Raw genomic sequence first — 18,066 nt, forward strand, 5'->3', positions numbered from 1 at the left:
TGGACACTAAGCACTGCAAATACAAAGAATGTTCTTACTTGAAATAAATTAGTGTATTTAACTTGAGCTATAGTGGATTTTGAAGCTTCTGTCACAGCACTGAGTCTGTGACCCAGTGTTTTGTGTGTGTTTAGTTATATTGTTTGATTATTGTTATTTCTGGGTTTTGGTTCTGCTTGTGTTATATTTTGAGTCCTAGGATTTTGGTCCCTGTTACTTTGCCTTTCTCATGTTCCCTCTTCCCAGTCAGTCGCGTCTCTGTCTCAGGGTCCAGTCTGCGTCTTTGCGTCTCGTGTTTCCTGTTTTACTTTGAAAGTCTTGTCCTATGTCTAGGGATGGGTACCGGTGTCCGGTGCCATGGCACCGGTTCTGACATAAACGGTAGTAACCAGACCGAAAAGCAGCGCACATTTCGGTGCTTTATTTCGGTGCTTTTTTTTTCCTGAGCCAATTCTAGCCAATCATTTTACGTTTCCGAGGATAGTAGGCGGGGCCAGGTACGTACGTTCTTTTAGAGCAGAGCTACAGATTAAAAATGCCCAAGGCGAAGCGATCAAAGTCTGGCTGTACTTCACAGCAAAAGATGCAAACTCAGCAGCCTGCAACAAGTGCTTTAAGCTGATACTGTGATACTGTCAAAGGAGGTAACACCTCAAATCTGATGAAACACCTGGCGACGCATAGCGGTTTTTTTTTTTAAAGCCGAGAAATGCGCCGTGTTTGATAGCTTGGATAGGTGCCTGTTATCGGACCCAGAGTTAGCAACATCCCCCAAAAACCCGAAGAGGAGAGTCCTGGCCCCTAGCCCTGCCAGCGTAGCAGAAATGATGACGGATGATGATGGCAGCAGCAGCCGTTCTCCTCTGCGTGAGTAGCTTCATGTTGTTCGTGTGTAATTAACGTTGAGTAGGCTAACCACATTATTACATTAATGCATGTAAGGTGAACTAGCAAACACCGTCGTAGTTACATGCGGCTGTCTTCTTGTTTGATGGCAGATACTCCCTTCACCCTGGCCAAAAAGGCTAAAATGACCAAAGAAAAAGTGGGAAACAGTTAAACATGAGAGGTTTTTGGACAAAGTTTGTGTTTTTTCCATTGTTTAAGCACTGCTTCCAGCCAAGAGTGAGACCATATATGCCCTATAGCTGCAGAAAAGGCTAACATTGTTATCTTTTTACAAAAAAAACAGCTGAACATTAGAGGTTTTTGGACCAATTTTGTGTTCTCCATTCTTTAAGCACCAGTTTGAGCACCGCTTAAGCACCGGCACCGTTTCAAAAGTACCGGTTTGGCACCGGTATCGGATAAAACCTAAACGATACCCATCCCTACCTATGTCAGTGTATCTAGTTTTTCTCCCTCTTGTCTCGTTATGTCTTATTAGTCCCAGCAGTGTTTCCCATTTCCTCATTACTCCCTTGGATAGTTAAGCCCTGTGTTTTCCTTTCCCCTTTGTAGCTTCGTACCACTCCCATGTGCTGTATGTTTCCTCCCTGTTCCTCGTCATCCTCGCTTCTAGCTTCCCAGTATAGTTTCCTACTGTCTTTGTTCCTCGTCCTTAGTTTCTAGTTTTCTGCTTTTGGATTTTGTTTCTAGCATGTTTTTTGCTACAGTGCAATAAAGCTGCCTTTTGAGTTCATCCTTTCATGCCTGTGAGTCCTGCATTTGGGTCCTACATCCTGCCTGCCACTCAGCGTAACCAGACAGCTTCACTGTCCGCACTCTCCTCCTGCACACTGTGTAGTTGTGCACACTTCATTTAATCATTTGTTCCTGATGTTTTTAATCTCTTAACATCAGGCAGGTCAGCAGTGGCCTGGGTAAGGTTAGGTTTGTTTTTAGCCACATACTAAATATACAGATTTAAATTACTGGAAGATGTTACATTACAAATGACACAGATATTTTGACATCAAAGTTCTTCTGTTAAAACAGGTGGAAATTATAGAAACACTGTAGCCATTAACCAAAGCTAAATTCTATGCCTACCCTGGACGGGCCATGAATGAGCTTGTGGATGCTCAGAGGCTATGGCAAGTGCAAATACTCCCAGGGTAGTTAATATTTAACTTCAGATTCTTAATTTAATAGTGTTGAGATCTGGGGTTGTCACAGGTTGGAATGACTTGGAAAGGCTCTTCCAGTTACTGCGTAATTAAATCTGATACGCAGTTTAATATATTATACTATAAAGCACACATTTCATATGCAGGAGCCTGGCTGTTTGCAGTTGATGCCGCTCACTCAACAAATCCCAGAGCAACGCCACCCTGCAGCCCTCCATGCACACGCCACACATCCTATTTCCCTCCTCCTCTCTGTCATGCGCTCATGCACACAGCTGTCAACAAAGTTGCAGTCGCATGGTAACGATTACACTGTGGACTGTGTGTTTGACTGCTGCAGTGGAGATTGTGGTATCCATGTTTACTGTGAGATTAGGCTGAAGGTAGCAGTGATTGTTTTGCATTTGAGTTGATGATGCTCTTTAGCCACACTTGCCAAACTCCACCATTACCCAAGGTTTATCCTGGGAATGAGGTGGGAGAGCAGCCATGACAGTTCATATGACATCTGCCTATATATTGCACAATACAGTTGGATAAATCCACAAAGAGCTGTAAAGCTCACAGCTGATCACAGCTCGTCCACACAGAAAACAAATGCAGAGGAGCATGCAGCACTAATTAATTTGGCAATTATTTATAATGAGATCATTTCCCCAGCGGCAGTGCTCCACGAGTTCTTAGGGTCCGCTCACCTGCCAAATCCCACTTTGACTCCTGGTTGTGATCATGACTTCAGTTGTGACATGTTTAGACTTTTTGAGGATATGTGAGGCTTTCTCCTGTGTTTGTGTGGAGTCGAGTGTCAGCTATTAACAGTGTTGGGCAAGTTACTTTGAAAAAGTAATTCAATTATAGTTACTAGTTACTTCTTCAAAAAAGTAACTGAGTTAGTAACTGAGTTACAATATTCTAAAAGTAATTAATTACTTGAAAAGTAACTATTGCGTTACTTTAAAAAACAAAAACAAAAACAAAAACGTTTAACCCTGTGGGCTCCAGGGTATAATTGGCCATTTTTAACTACTCTTGATTTTCCCTCCACATTTCACCTTTAAAACTATTCACTTTGCCTTGTTTGGTATCATTCTTTTCAGCACAACCTCACGTGTCTGAATTTACAGTTATGTTTTCATGTTGACATACTGTATTAACACAATTGATCTAAAATCAGACAAAAACCATAAAATCAGAGTAGAAAAAGTTATATTTTTACTGTAACAACCACAAACATCTTTAATGAATCATATTTCATAACTTTAAATGCAAATATAAATTGTCAATTTTAAAATCCTATGCAAAAGTTTTGCAAACAACAAAGTTATTTGCATCCATTTACCTTTTACCTTGATTTTTTTAAATAACCATTTCAAACTATTTACAGAACAATCAGCTGTTCTTCAATAAGATGCCACAAATTATTTGTGCCACTCCAAAAAAATCATTTCTGTCCACTATAAAGGAGAACATCACAGCCTGATACCTGCAGGTCTGACAGCAGCAGGTGTATCACTGCTGTTTCTACCTGGAGACAGCAGTCGCCTCATTGTTCTGACACACAACACAAAGCTATCCACAACACTACACACTAACTACACAAGACAACACATTAACTACACACTCCAAACACGCTAAACGTCACAAATCTCTCACATCTCAAAACTCTCTCGCTCTCGCTCCTAAAACTTCCAGTGGTTTGTTTTGTTTTTTGCTCATAAGCAGAGAGTGCTTGCTAGCGCTAACGTGGCGAAACTATTGAGGGAAAAACGCCGCGTATATATTGTTTATCATGATTCTGGTTTTACGTGGCCTATCAACACAATTTATAAACTGGTATATGTCACTGTGTTGCTTCGTCTTTAAGTGGTCATGTGATTGGCTTACCACGACTACTTTATTCTTCCTCAGTCAAATAGCAGCACTCGATTGTTTTGCCCCCTGAGCTCCAGGTGTTGTGCTAGACAGTGATCGTGATTACCGTCCGCGGGAGCGCGCAGCTGCTTAAAGCTGTAGCGTCCGGATTACTTACGTAGTCAGCTACTTCCGTGCAACTGATATAAGATGCGGTAAGCTGAACACAGCTTCAACCGTCTGTTTGTTGAAAAATAGTAACATGACCGCATTTCCTTGTTAGTAACTGTAATGGCGTTGTAACGATAGGAATAGTAATTAGTTAGATTACTCGTTACTGAAAAAAGTAACGAGTATTAATAGGCCACAGAGTCCGAGACTTATTAATAAATCTCAGAGTTTTCATTCAGCATTTTGGTTTACATGCTGAATGTTTCAATGCTGAGCGGCATCCATAATCACGCCTCGCCAGCTTAAAACAGAATGAACTGGGTCCTGTTGTTGTTGATGTGTGTGGGCTGTAACCAAAAAGGTGCAGCTGCGTGTTTAAGTCGACAGCCACAATAAAGAACTCAGGTTGGGTCTCTCGTGCCCCAAGCCAGGGTTTCGGCATCACTGTAAACGATGCACGACAGACCCGACCACACGCTTGCACTTGTCAGTACACTTCTTTATTGCGGCCGTCGACTTACACACACGGCTGCAGCTTTTCAGTAGATGCAGCAGATCCTCATATTATTAATATGACGTGAATTTCTTTGTTCCGCCGTAAAAGAGATTCCGATGTTAAACATTAGTTCCGCATGACTTTTCTGCCGGGTAACTTGGGGCGTGCCACGCACTTTGAGAACCACTGTTCTAATGTATGATGCTGGAGTCGTAAACTGCTGGGGAAGCTAAAAATCTAACCATTGTCTCCTCAGAACTTTTAAGGAAAAGGCAGCGGGATGCTGAAATATTGGGAAGCTGCTGAGAGAACAAAATGCTCGCTCAGCATCACTGAAGGATGATTATACAGGATACTAAAGTCAAAGAATCCTAAAATGTGGGTGTGACACAGTGGAAGGAGCTCAGCAGCACCTGCCTGTTCACCGTGATCACGTGACACCAAATTCAAATTATAATTACAATTTAACTCATGTAGGAAAAAAACTGCAACATCAGCTCCACTCACAGCAAGTTTTCTTCAGTACATCAGCTTTGACAAGCAGCCTCTATGTTTAGATCGGGAGAGTACAGCAGCAGCATCGACCCTCCAACTTTAATTTATTTATTTTATTTATTTTTCTGCTGTGTGTAACAGTTTAATGTTAAGACACATAATTTAAAGAGCTCCTATCTTAATAATAAAAAACATGGTCAACCTTGAGTAAAAGCAGACTGAAGATAATTTAATCCTCAAATTTAAGAACAATTCAAACAACCAGTGTGCATATAATGGGAGTAATGCTGGACTAAGTGTTTCACCACAACACGAGAATGTGCCTTACCTCTAAGTTTCACATGCACTCTTATCTCTGACAAAAATGAGTAGCAGCACTGATTTTACTCACCAAAGTCGGCGAGTTTCAGCTCTCCAGTGTCGCTAATGAGGAGGTTTTGGGGTTTCAGGTCGCGGTGAAGAATGTACCTCTGGTGGATGTAGGACAGACCTCTCAGCAACTGGAACAGGAAGAGCTGGAAAACAACCAAAAGACAGGTGAACAGAGGGAAGTGACTCTGACATAACTCTTTACAAATGTTACACTGGACCAAGACGGGCTCTTTTTTTCCATCACGCTTTAACGATTATCCTGATATTTGTCTCTGCCTAAATCTCCATCTTTCTGCTGCAGCAATGACACTGAGCAGGCGTGGAGTGCACAGAGGTGTGGAAAAACCTATTCATCACCGAGGTGCTGGGACTCCCCTCCAGTGCAAGTGAAAACAGGCATGACGCCTACATGTCATCTGAAAAACAGTAAAGGCACACACAGACACCCCAAAGATCAATGTGGAGCCATCAGTCAGGAACACAGTCGTGCTTTCTTCCACTTGAATTACTAAGGACTGCTGCATTGACTGCTCAGAGCGAGCTCAGAGCGAGCATATTGAAGTGTTTACACATTTAATACGACCTTTCCAACACATGAATTGTAGCTTGTATGTTTGATCAATCTGGCTTGATTTTGCTGGTAGTCTATTCAGTATTATGGAAGTTCTTCAGAGAAAGGAGAAGAAGTGACAGAAGGTAAGTGTGGAGGACTGTGAGATGTTGATGAAATGGCAGCAAACATGCAGAACTGGGTGGAGCTTTTTTTATTTCCTGTAAAGGGTGGGAATGTGAGCCAGAGGACTGCTGACAGCACAGAATAAAAGGGCACTATTATACGAAAATCAGTCAGCATTCGCCCACAAGGGACATCATTCAGCATCCTCGCTTTGATTTCTTAGTTTCTTGCATATTTGTCAAACTTCAATGTTCCAGATCATCAACACATTTTAATATTAGACAAAGATAACAGTTTTAAGTAATGATTTCATTTATTAAAGCCAAAAAAAACCCCATCCAACCCTCCACTCTTTGTTCAATCATGAATTTACTGTTATTAAACCCTATTTATTGGAAAGCTGAGTATAGCTTCACTAGCCACACCTAATCCTGTTGAATCAATAAGTCCCTTAAATATAACCTGTGTGACTAAGTAGGGCAAACTAAAATGTGTCAAAATGCAACATATCATGCCAGATGATGAACAATGTTAAAGGTTACAAAAGCATTTCGGAAGCTTTGGGACTCCAGTGAACCAAAGTGAGAACCATTATCTACAAATCCAGAACCCTGGAACAGTGGTGAACCTTCTCACGGGTGACCAACATTACACCAAGGAGCATCGACGGCTCATCCAGGAGGTCACAAAAGAACTCGGAACAACATCTGAGTTCTTTGACCTTAACATGACTTGCCTCAGATAGGTCCAAGTGCATGATTCAACAGTAAGAGACTGGGCACAAATGACATTCATGGAAGAGTTCACAATGCTCATCTCACTTTTGACAAAAACATCTTGACGATCCCCAAGACGTTTGTGGACTGATGTTAACAACGTTGAACTTTCTGGAAGGTTTGCATTTCCTATAAAACTAACACAGCATTTCATAAAAAATGGTAAATGGACTGATTCTTATGTAGCGCTTTTCTACATTCACAGCCATTCACACAAGCTATGCTTTAAGTGCTTACTAGCTAACATTCACACACATTTATACTCCAATGGATGCACTGAAGAGCAACTTTGGCTTGTATCTTGCCCAAGAAAATTTGGGTTCAAACCACCAGCCTTCAAAACAGTATGGCCTGCTCTACCTGCTGAACTGCAGCCACGCAAAAGAACATGACACTAACAGTCAAACATATTAGTGGTTGTGAGATTTGTGAGACTTGCCATAATTATAAGAACCATGAATGCTGCTCTCTACCAGAACATTCTAAAGGGAATGTCCGGCCATCAGTTTGTGCCCTAAAGTTCAGGGTCATCCTGGTTAGGCAGCAGGACAATGACCAGAAACACACCAGCAAATCCACATCTGATTGGCTCAAGAAAACCAAAATGAATTAAAAGAATTCTGTGAAGAAGAGTGGACTCATTGCCAATTATCACAAATGCTTGACTGCAGTTCTTGCTGCCAAGGCCATCACAAGGAAAATGTGAATAGTTTTTCACATGTGTGTCAGTAAGAATGACAATTTTTCAAAGTCAAATATTCCGATTACCTACAGTTGGAATTTGCATCAGTCATCAGTGATGGTGGGATGTACCTCAAAGGGTTAGCACAGAGAAGTTTAGCCATGCTCAAGGAATTCATTTATACATACAGTTCACATAACACAATCAAAGTGCAAAGGAGAACCTGATTATAACCGAGGTTTTACAAATTAAAAACAATATTTGCGCTTCCTTGAAACCACTCATGAAAATGCATGAATGCACTTTTGTTGACACATTAAGCTGCATTTAAATGCATGTATTTAGAGACTTCACAAGTGAAATTAGACACACAGCACCTCAGACTGACTACAGCTCTCATAAATCCATGTTGCACACACAAAACTATTTTAGCTTTAAATATATACTTACTGCATAAAGTGTATCTGCTGCTGTCAACTTTAAAAAAAGAAGCTAATAAGCCAATTCCTAAAAGGCCCCAGAATCAAAGCTCTACTGAGCTTGTTTTGTTTTCGCTGCTGAGCTGCTCAGATCACCGCCCCCCTCCCCCTCTGCAGACGTGTCAATCAACACATAATGAGGTGTGCACGATGCAGCTCTTCATTTTCTTCCAATTTCAGCATTCCTCTGTCATTTCTCCCCTCTCACTGATACCGTAGTCTTGGCCAATTAAGCTGATTGAAGCACCGTGCAGTCCAATCAGGGACGGGGCCCTGTCTGGCATCTGGAGTCACCGGGTCAACAGTTTATATTCCTGGACTCGGTGGGTGAGAGATGAACCGCAGTGCAGAAAATTAGCATGGGAAATGTGTTTACTCATGTATATCAAACGCACTTGTGAAAAGCCCTCTCCCTGTTAGGAGCACAACTGCACGGTAATAAAAAAGAAAGAGAAATCTCTCTTTTATTCTCACATCAATTCACACATCAAACACTTCTAAAAGGAGATTTTTTTCTCCTCTCTTTTCTTGTTTGGCTTTGAATGGAAATACCTCGGGTCCATTTGCATTCTAATATCTAAGGGAGAGTGAAGTGCTGAGGGCAGTTACAGGAGGTTGCTCTGACAGTTTCGACAGTAATAACAACAATAATACTCTATCCTCTACTCAAGACAGAACAGTTTTCCTGTTAAACTACATAGACCCTCCTAATAAGTGACCACATGAAGAGAAGGTTTTTAGTCACCTTTACGTATGATCTGCATGGTGAACGTTTGGCTCACTGATAGATGGCCAGTCAAGTTTACCCGAGTATAGTGCACACATCCATCTAGGTGAATGATTTGAGAGGAAGTTAGCAGCTGAAGGTGTGAGAGCACAGATTAACCACTGAAGCAAGAAGGAAAACAAGACACAGCAAAGCGACAAAGTCAAACAAAACAACGTAATATAAGAAAAGATAAGAACCAAATTAATAAGAGTGTGCCGATCCCTTAGAGTATTGGTCCTGCTTTCTCTCTGACATTAATCTGCGTCTGAAACCATTTACAGCTCCTCCTTTCTTGACTTTGTGCAGCACTCCATCATGAGTGAGGGATGCCAGCTTATACAATATTTCTACATCAGAGTTAAGGTCTGATATAGATGATAGATATTCAGTTTTCAGAACTATGAGCACTGTATTAACTAATACTAATACACCTACTAATACTACTCTTAGGAGTAACCTGTGTGAGTTCTAGTTTCTTATAGTTAGTTAAGTACTTGGACGATGATGTCATTTCTGTACAGCACTGCAGTGAATTTGAAATCAAACGATGACTGAAGACTTTCCATTCTGTTATTATTGCACCAACTGTTTAGGAATTACGGCGCCTATTTTTAGGGGCCTGAAAAAAATTGGACAACTTTTCAGAATCATAATAAAATTATTCTGATGCTTTAGTACACGCACACAGAAAACATTGAGAACAATGTCGCTGTCTGTAAAATCACTCCCATTACTCTCCAGTTTCACCCTGTTGCAGCAAAGCAACATCATTTTAAACTCAGGGACTGGAAATTTCCCACTGCAGTGCGTTCTGGATCTTGGCCTTTCTCCCAAAGCTGGTAAGTGTAGAGAGCTGTACTTTTGAGTTTTTGTACTTTTTAATTTTTTTGATGCTGTATCCTATGATCTGTACTCTACCAGGACAATTTAACGGCCACAAGTCTGGCTGTATATCCAAGAAACATTCCCTCGATAAGATGGTGTTACCTGTATCCTTCCACGGCAGAACGAGCTGACGATACAGATCAGAAAAGAGCATTCTGACCATTTTGTCCATTCACATGTGAAACAAAGACCTCTGAAGTCTGTGTAAGGGCTACAAGAAGCAGTGACCTAATGCACTTGTCTGATAAAATAGAGCACTTTCAGAGAGTCCAGCTGTTTTCTTGCATGAATAACCAAAATGTAAACGGGCAGGGTTGGCGATAATGTTTTAGGTCATCAGTGTCATTTTTTCTCTAAAAAGAAAAAAGCCCTGCAGGTGTATGAGACACTCTGCTTAATCTTGATGCATTATTAGTCCCTAACTGCAGGAGAAATATGCCGTGTGATCATAGTTAAATCAGCCATTAACATAATCCATCACCTGAGGAGTGACCCTACTGCCTGAACAACAATCCATCATCAGCACACCAATAAACACTCTGCTCTTTTTCTAATGATGAAATACTCACTGCCATCACACCCAAGGCAAGCACAGCTCTCTATCAAGATAAGAAATATGAAAGAATGTAAGAATTGAATTGCTTCTGTGTTATCTATCAGCTGAATGGAGTGGAGTCTGCCTGCTTTGTCTAATATTCATTGTGCAGCAAAGCATGAGGCAATATATCAAAGTGACAGCAGTACACTGGGGTTCATCGTTAGCTTCACAGATTCACTGGGAAAAACAAAGTAAAGCAGCTCAGGACACAACACCGCTTTAATACCGTGTTAATATGGAACAGGCGATGCTAACGAGCATCAAGACGCTCGGATAGAAGACTGACTGATTTGGGACAAAACATTACACGTGTAACCCCCACCAGTGGTGACAGAAAGAACAACACACACGTACCAAAACTGTTTCCATCACTGCGACAACCGAATGAGACTCTTAATATCACTTCACAGTCACAATCATGGAAAAGAACAAATTCACTCCCTTTTTTAATTAGACTGACTGACCTGAATGTATAAGGGGGATCTGAACTAAATATCTGCTAACTCATCTTCTGGAAATGATGCATATCTTTGTTAAATATAAGAATTAAGCAATATGAGATACTGGGTTGGTGACTAACGCATTAGGCACTAAAAAAAGAGAGACAGCTAAAAAAGCAACAGATACAGGATCCAAAAGTCCAAGATACTGAACGACAAATTGGATTGTTTGTCGTTACTTTAAAATTGGCCGCCTATGGCAGTTATAAAAAAACAGATGCATCTCTTTGATTAAAGTTGGGGATTCGATTGCCGTCTACGACAAAAACGAGACAAGTGCTCAAATCAGCATGGCCATTATTAAAAAGCCAGTATGTGGGTGATTGGTTATTAGGTTAGATTAGTGCTTGGCAAGCTGCAGCGTCTGCACCTAAAATAAAATGCAAACAAAGAGCAAGTGCCAAAACAGAAAGTTCCACAAACGGATAAATCCCCAACTTTACAGCATGAGTTTAATAATGTGTTATAATAATAATGTCTACAGCTACATTTTCTATTTACTGTTATGTTTAGGTTCAAGTTAAAGGTGAAGATTTGTTTTTAATTCCCCAAATAGCATTAAATTACATGTGCCTTGCTAACCAAACTAGCTAGCCACCACTGGGATTAGCCGATGACTCCCTCCCTCTCCCTTAACTGATTGTGATTTGCTAACATGCCAGTCTCGAGGCTTCAACAGTACAGCCAACAAATCAGTGAATGATGGGAAGTATATTCATTCTAAATAGCAAACATAAATTCCAGAAGAGGCAAATGATAATACTGACTTCTGCTTTAGTATTAGTATTGGATAAACTGCAAATATGAAGTGAACTACATGGGGAAGTTGCTGCTTAATTATGTATATATGTCATCTGCTCAATAAACTGTGAGTAAGTTGAATACTCATTTTTACTCCCGTACCAGTGAAACAAAGTTGGTGACTGAGGCAACAACACTAAAACAGTGCACCACACTTTTACTTGCTTATGATCAGCATAAAGTTTTCAGTCTGGTACACAATGATGCACCACCTGGACAACACTAATGACAGTCACAGAACAAGGGAGGGTTAAAAGAAGCTAACACTTTCTATTAGTGTGAAACTCCTTCCCATCTCAAATGTACATCTATCCAACCATTAAGCATGCCTTAGCACCGTCTGCTGCTAACGACATCAAAATTCTGCCTTGTCAACCAGAAAACAAAACAAACAGGTCTCTATTTTATTTATTTATTTATTTATTTATTTATTTTTTTGCTCTTTGGGCAGTTTTGAACAACCTACTGACAAAACAAGACACAGAAAACATCGGGAACCTTGGTGTGTTTAGGCTCAGAGAAATGTTCAAAGACACATCATTGATGTATAAGCTCAGACCATAGATCACACACTCCAAAGTGACGCCGAACACTAACCTTTAGATTCACTGCCAATGCCCCAAAGCATTGTTTTGCTGAAATGAGTAAAAGTGATGAAATCAGTGAGGGAGAGATAAAATGAAGGAGTGTTAAATGGAGTGAAAGGATGCTACCATCTGCCAGCAGGCAAAGAAAGAGCCCTTATCTTTTCCACTAAGCATCAGTACATGGTTGTCTTTAATGGGCTGATTCAGGCGGTAGCATCAACCTGCTCTGTAGTCCTGTCCACAAAGGACCATAAAGTCCCAGTAAAGAATCATGTTTGGTTGTGTTTTAATTCACCGTTTTGTACTACAGGGGCCTGTGTGTAAATATACGTGTAGTTAAGTACTACTACAAAGACCTCAGAAAGCCACAGACCAGGGGCGATTTTAGCCCATTTTTGGAGGTGCTTCAGCACCCTCAAAATGAATCAAAGCACCCCCAAAGATTTCTTACTTTTTTGACAATATTTGCTGTTTTTGTGACACACTACTAAAAATATAAAAAGCATACAGTACTTGGTTGAGACGTAACATTTCAACAACAAAAGTATAGATAACCCCCCCCTCCCAAATGGTTTGTTGCAGCTCGCCTCTCCCCTACTCTGAGACGCAGCGGAGCAGAGGTGTAAGTACCTGGCTGAAAACAGGACATATTAACCTGCAGTTACTCTTTATATAGTTAGGTAGGAGTCATGTTTCTTTTTAGCTGAAAAACATTACACCAGGTAACCTGCAGTGTTGAAAACATGTTTTCCTACGATGTTTGCTACCCTACAATCCGTCCTACTCTGTAGTAAAATCAGCGACATTTGACCGTCCTGTTGCTCCCATTGAAATGTATACAGCCTGTTTAAAATCTAAAACTTAAAATTGTCCGTAGCTTCTGTTGTTACCACTGTCCTGTTTGAAATGGATACTAACTAACTAACTGACTGAATACCCATTATCCTTATAACTCCTGTTGTGTGGTGTGTGTGTGTGTGTGTGTGGTGTGTGTGTGTATGTGTGTGTGTGTGTGTGTGTGTGTGTAGAGAGAGACAGCCAGGTTCATGATGGATATAAGGAAGTTTTTTTAAAAAAAAGGAGCCACATTCAGGTAAAAGTGTAAGAACAAATGATCCGTCAATAAAGGATAATGTTGGATCAGTGTTTCAATATTTATATCTTTTATTAGATGTTCATGTGGTTTGGTTATTTGCCTTTTGGTTGAAAGTACACTGAGAGAGGACTTTTTGTTAGTGATCTTAATAGTATTTTTTCATGTTAATGTAATTTTTCATCTAATTGAATACAATCTATTTCTGTATGATTGTCAGTCCAAAGAGGGAGAGAGGAAAGAGGGAACGTGAGGAGAAAGTACAAGGTCAGGAAGAACCAGGTAAGAAAACAGACAGGGAACAGTGACAGGCACAACAGAAACTATTAAACTGACAAAGAGAAAAAACCTGATTTTACTCACACAATCAGGAAGTTGTGCTCTCCCTATATTAAAGCTGCTATACAGAATCTGCTAAACAAACTGCGTTGAAACATTTTTGACCCTCTTTAACAACATTCCAACATTATCATTGATTGGGGAGAGGTAGGCCAACTTTTGGACCGTCCAGTTGTCTGTATGACTGCCGCAGTACGTGCACCACATTTGCACACTGAATCAGAAAGTGCCAAACAGCCCTGGTGGAGTGAGGAGCTGTAAAGAGAAGCAGAGTGCTCTGTTTATATTCTAAAAATGTTTTAAGCTTGTTTCAAAGATTCTGTACTGCAGCTTTAAATGTTTTCCAAAAGCACACATACACTTATCAGTGTTTCTCAAACTTTTTACAGTGTGTACCACCTGATAAAAAATGTCAAGCTCTCCTAAGTACCACTATGAAAGCATGAAACTCATAAATCTTACAACACAAAATTAGTATTATTAAATTAGTCAAATTAGTATCTGCAGTAAAGATTTTTACATACATTGTATACACTGTACCACAGGGAAAGTTGCCTCCATTTTTATATTTTTTTATTAATATTTTGTAATAATTTATTTGTAATAATTTATTCTGTTTTGGGAGTATTTTTATGTATCTGTATTATATTATACATACACATTAAAAGTGAATCTCTGTCCAAAAAATGCACTCAGTTTACTTCTTACTCACTATGAGCATCATTCATTATTCTCCCCCAGTAATTAAGGTTAGGATATATATTTTTTTATTCCAATCCATTCTTCTTTAGCAGCATTTAAATAAACTTTATCAGATTTATGATTTTGTTACAGACTTTTCAAAAAAGTGTTTTGCTTTTCTTTCTCAAATGTGGGGATTAAATTGTGTTAAAATGTACAAAACAGTGATGTCATGTTTTGTGACGAGGACCCAGGCACAGAGAGACTTGATGAATTTAAGAATCTTATGATTTAATAAAGAAATTTGCAGACTTGCACAGAGATGGTAAAATTATGATGACTGATAATGGAGACGAAGACAACAGACGATGAGGACAGGGAGGAACAGGGGTTTAAATGCACCAAGGAGACAGTCAGAGAGAACTCGGGACAACTGGAGACATTTAAGGATGCAGGGACTGACAGAGACGGGGAAGAAGTCTCATCGTGACGTGTAAAGTTTATTTTGCCTGGATGGGCAGCTCTCTGGGTGCTCAGCACCCCCAAAGCTCTGATCCTAGAATCGCCCCTGCCACAGACACAGCATCTTCCTTGCCACTTGCAGTTTTTTCTTTCGGAAGTGCTTGAATTTGTTCGTTGCTTGTCGAGCATCTCTGCTGAAGCCACAAAATCTGCATTAGTCAAAGGCAGAGGTAGACAGTGTGGATGCTAGCAAGAAGCATCCACCATAGCTGATTGACAATTTTATCCAGCCACATAAGTTGCCATGTTTCAGATTACATTTCTATATCTTCTTTATGACAAACGGTAGAGCAGGCACGCCTTAAAACGAAGCAGCTCGTGATTAGTCCCTGTTACAGCAGACGAAGGCTGGGAACTTCTACACATACAAGTGCTTAGTAGGGGGTGATAAATTTATGGAGTACACGGTTTCCAAACTATATTCAGTAGGTAACACTATTTGCTCAGTGTACTGAATTCTAATGGAGCTACACCAAAGTAAAGCACAGATGTTACTTGAAACTGGATCATATCTGAAAATGATCATTTGCCATAATCTGTAATATTCAAGTGTGGCTCAAACTGTGTCGAGATCTCAGTTTCCCAGCTCTCCTATCACCCCAACTGGTCACAGCAGATGGGCTGCGTGGGTTCCTGGTCCTGCCTGAGGTGTGTTCCTGTGAAAGCTGAGTTTTTTCTCCCCACTGTCACCAAGTGTTTACTCACAGTGGGAACTGTTGGGTTTGTCTTTGTTGTGTCCTGATCCGTGAGATGGTGTGATTTGGTACCAGACTGAACTAAAAGTGATGACTTTTTTATCAGTTAGTCAGCCAGAATACTCAAAAACTGCTACAGTCAAACACAAGAGTACATCAACTGGGAACATAACAGTAAAACTTCTTCAGTTTCTCTGAAACTAGCACTGAGTCACCTAATCCTTTTGTAGATATGCCTACGTAGTCAGGATTAAATTCAGCAGTGAAAACTCTAATATTAAATACTTTGAATAATATATTTCTTGACAATTTGCACCTGAATAATTCTTTCTGACAGAAATTTGGCAATTTGCTGCTGAATACCAGCCTACTTTCTGAATATCATTAAAGCTTCAGATAAATCAAAAATACATGAGCTGGACCATAAAGAGCTGCAGTCTGATGCTGAGCTTTTCCAGCACTTAGTGTCAGAATATTGCGGTGATCACCTGTCCTTGATATTGACATGGCACTGATGATGAAAGTGCTATCAGGCGCTTCCCTTGTAATGCAATTATAAGAGCAAATGCTGCTGATATTTAGCTTGTGGGTGTCAGTTTTCCATTGATCTATGAAGATGTCACTGAGTCACAGCCCTTCAGCTGACAAGCGCACAATCTAATAAGAAGAGCACTTGAGCAGCAGCCTGGATGAGGTCATATTTACTTGTGTTCAATAACATCACTGCTTATAAACTGCAGTCGAGCACATGGGGCGAGAAGAGTTAATGGTGCTGCGGAATAAGATGGATTTTACACCAGATCATCCAGTTCAAGCACAAACCTGAGTACAGTTTCAAATTTAAAACGCACACACACACACACTCTATCTCTCTCTCACACACAGAGCTTGATGATTCTTGACCACTAATTACATCAGCAGTGAGTGTCTGAGTGCATGTCTCTAAATGTTAATTTGATCTAGCACCAGCATAGGCTGTAATAGCTTTCATGCTGCTGATTAGTAAATAGGAGGATATCTGAGTGACTGCACTTTCTCACAGTCAATCAGGAAACACCCTAATAACAGACATTAGCTGTCTTTATGGTGCTCGTGATCAGGCCAGTGTTCGCCTACTGAGCTGTTTCTAAACATACTAGCTCTAATGATTCAGACTCTGTCACTAAAAAGTATAATATCTTTGGTAGTTTCTTACAAGTTTCTAATACACATGTGCCGGTGCCATATGAGCAAGCCAAGCAGTAACCACAGCATTCAAGAGTTAAAAACCTGCAGATCCTGAGGTGGCCATCTGGCGCTGGCTCCAAAAGCAACTCAATTTCAATATACTTCAAAGTTAAAAAGGTCAACTACAGCCCAGTACAGAAAAATGGCTTTGGCCTCTATGGATAGTTTCCCCTTTCATAACAGCTGTACAGTGGGTGAATTCATGTTATAACTCATTCATTTAGATACTGCCTAGACTTACATTTAGGGATACAGCTGCTTGGGTTGGCAGGTGTGCTAACATAGGCAGCAGACATAGCTGTCTGCGATGTGTTACCCATACCTGAAGTGTCTCCCGCTGTGTAGTAGAGGCCATCCAGTTTTATTTGTCTGTTACTTTGCACTGATTACCAATCATGTGTGTCTAGCTATTGCACCCATACACTTAGCAGCTTGCTAACCAAGTTTGCAAGCATTAGGTGATAATGTAGTGATCAACTCTCTCTTCTGTACAGAAGAGGATTAGGGCCACTGAAAAAAAGCATAAAGTAGGCACGTCTTTTGTTTTTATTTTCCAGAATTCTAAGAAAACAGACAGAATTCTGAGATTAAAGTCAGAACTCTAAAAAAAACAGAATTCTGAGAAAACAGAATTTAGTTAAAGCAACAACGATTCAACAACAATAAACTGTTTATATGGTGAATACAATTAAGTAAGCTCACACACTGTTTTTAAAATGTCTCTTTACCAAATCTTCTTTTTCCCCCTTTTCAGATTATGAAATTATGGACACCTATGGTCAGTTAAAAGATCATGGTGTAATAAAGGTCTAAACCCAAACAAAACCACTGTTTTGATATTTGATGTTAAAAAATACTAAAGAACTTCAGTTTTGATGTTTTTATAAGAGACACGCTTTAGCTTAATATAAACTTAAAGGCAAAAATGCACATTTCCTGTTACTGATTACTGAGCAGGCAGCAGACATCCTGAAGACAAACAGAGCAAAAGAACAACTCAGATATGTTTTCTGTAATTAAATGTGATAATAAAATAATGTCTCAAAGAATGGTGAGTCAATGAGTGTAAGAAATTGCACTAATGCACCTCCATCAAACACGCATGCACTCGGCACAGTCTCTTGATGGCCATCATATTATGCTAGGCTTGTCTTCCTCCTGCCTATTATCTGTTTTCCCACCAGCTTGTTTCACTAATGCTGCCATTACAAGCGGTCTAGGCATTAGCATTCACAGCAAAGATGGCCGCCAAAGAGCCAACCAGCAAAGAGGGAAACGTGGGAGCCAGTTCTGTTGCTGCAC

At 40.2% G+C, this 18,066-nt stretch overlaps 1 protein-coding gene across 4 annotated transcripts in view; it reads right to left on the reverse strand.

Moving 5' to 3' along the window:
• Positions 1–18,066, reverse strand: part of cdk14 (cyclin dependent kinase 14) — a 220,764-nt gene that overhangs the window by 114,617 nt on the left and 88,081 nt on the right. For all 4 annotated transcript variants that reach the window (XM_003446197.5, XM_005472379.4, XM_005472378.3 and 1 more), the window contains one exon: positions 5,474–5,597. In XM_003446197.5, the coding sequence (XP_003446245.1) occupies positions 5,474–5,597 (124 nt within the window). The remainder of the gene's footprint in view (positions 1–5,473; positions 5,598–18,066) is intronic.

This window comes from Oreochromis niloticus, linkage group LG11 (assembly GCF_001858045.2).
Source record: "Oreochromis niloticus isolate F11D_XX linkage group LG11, O_niloticus_UMD_NMBU, whole genome shotgun sequence".
NCBI lineage: Eukaryota > Metazoa > Chordata > Actinopteri > Cichliformes > Cichlidae > Oreochromis > Oreochromis niloticus.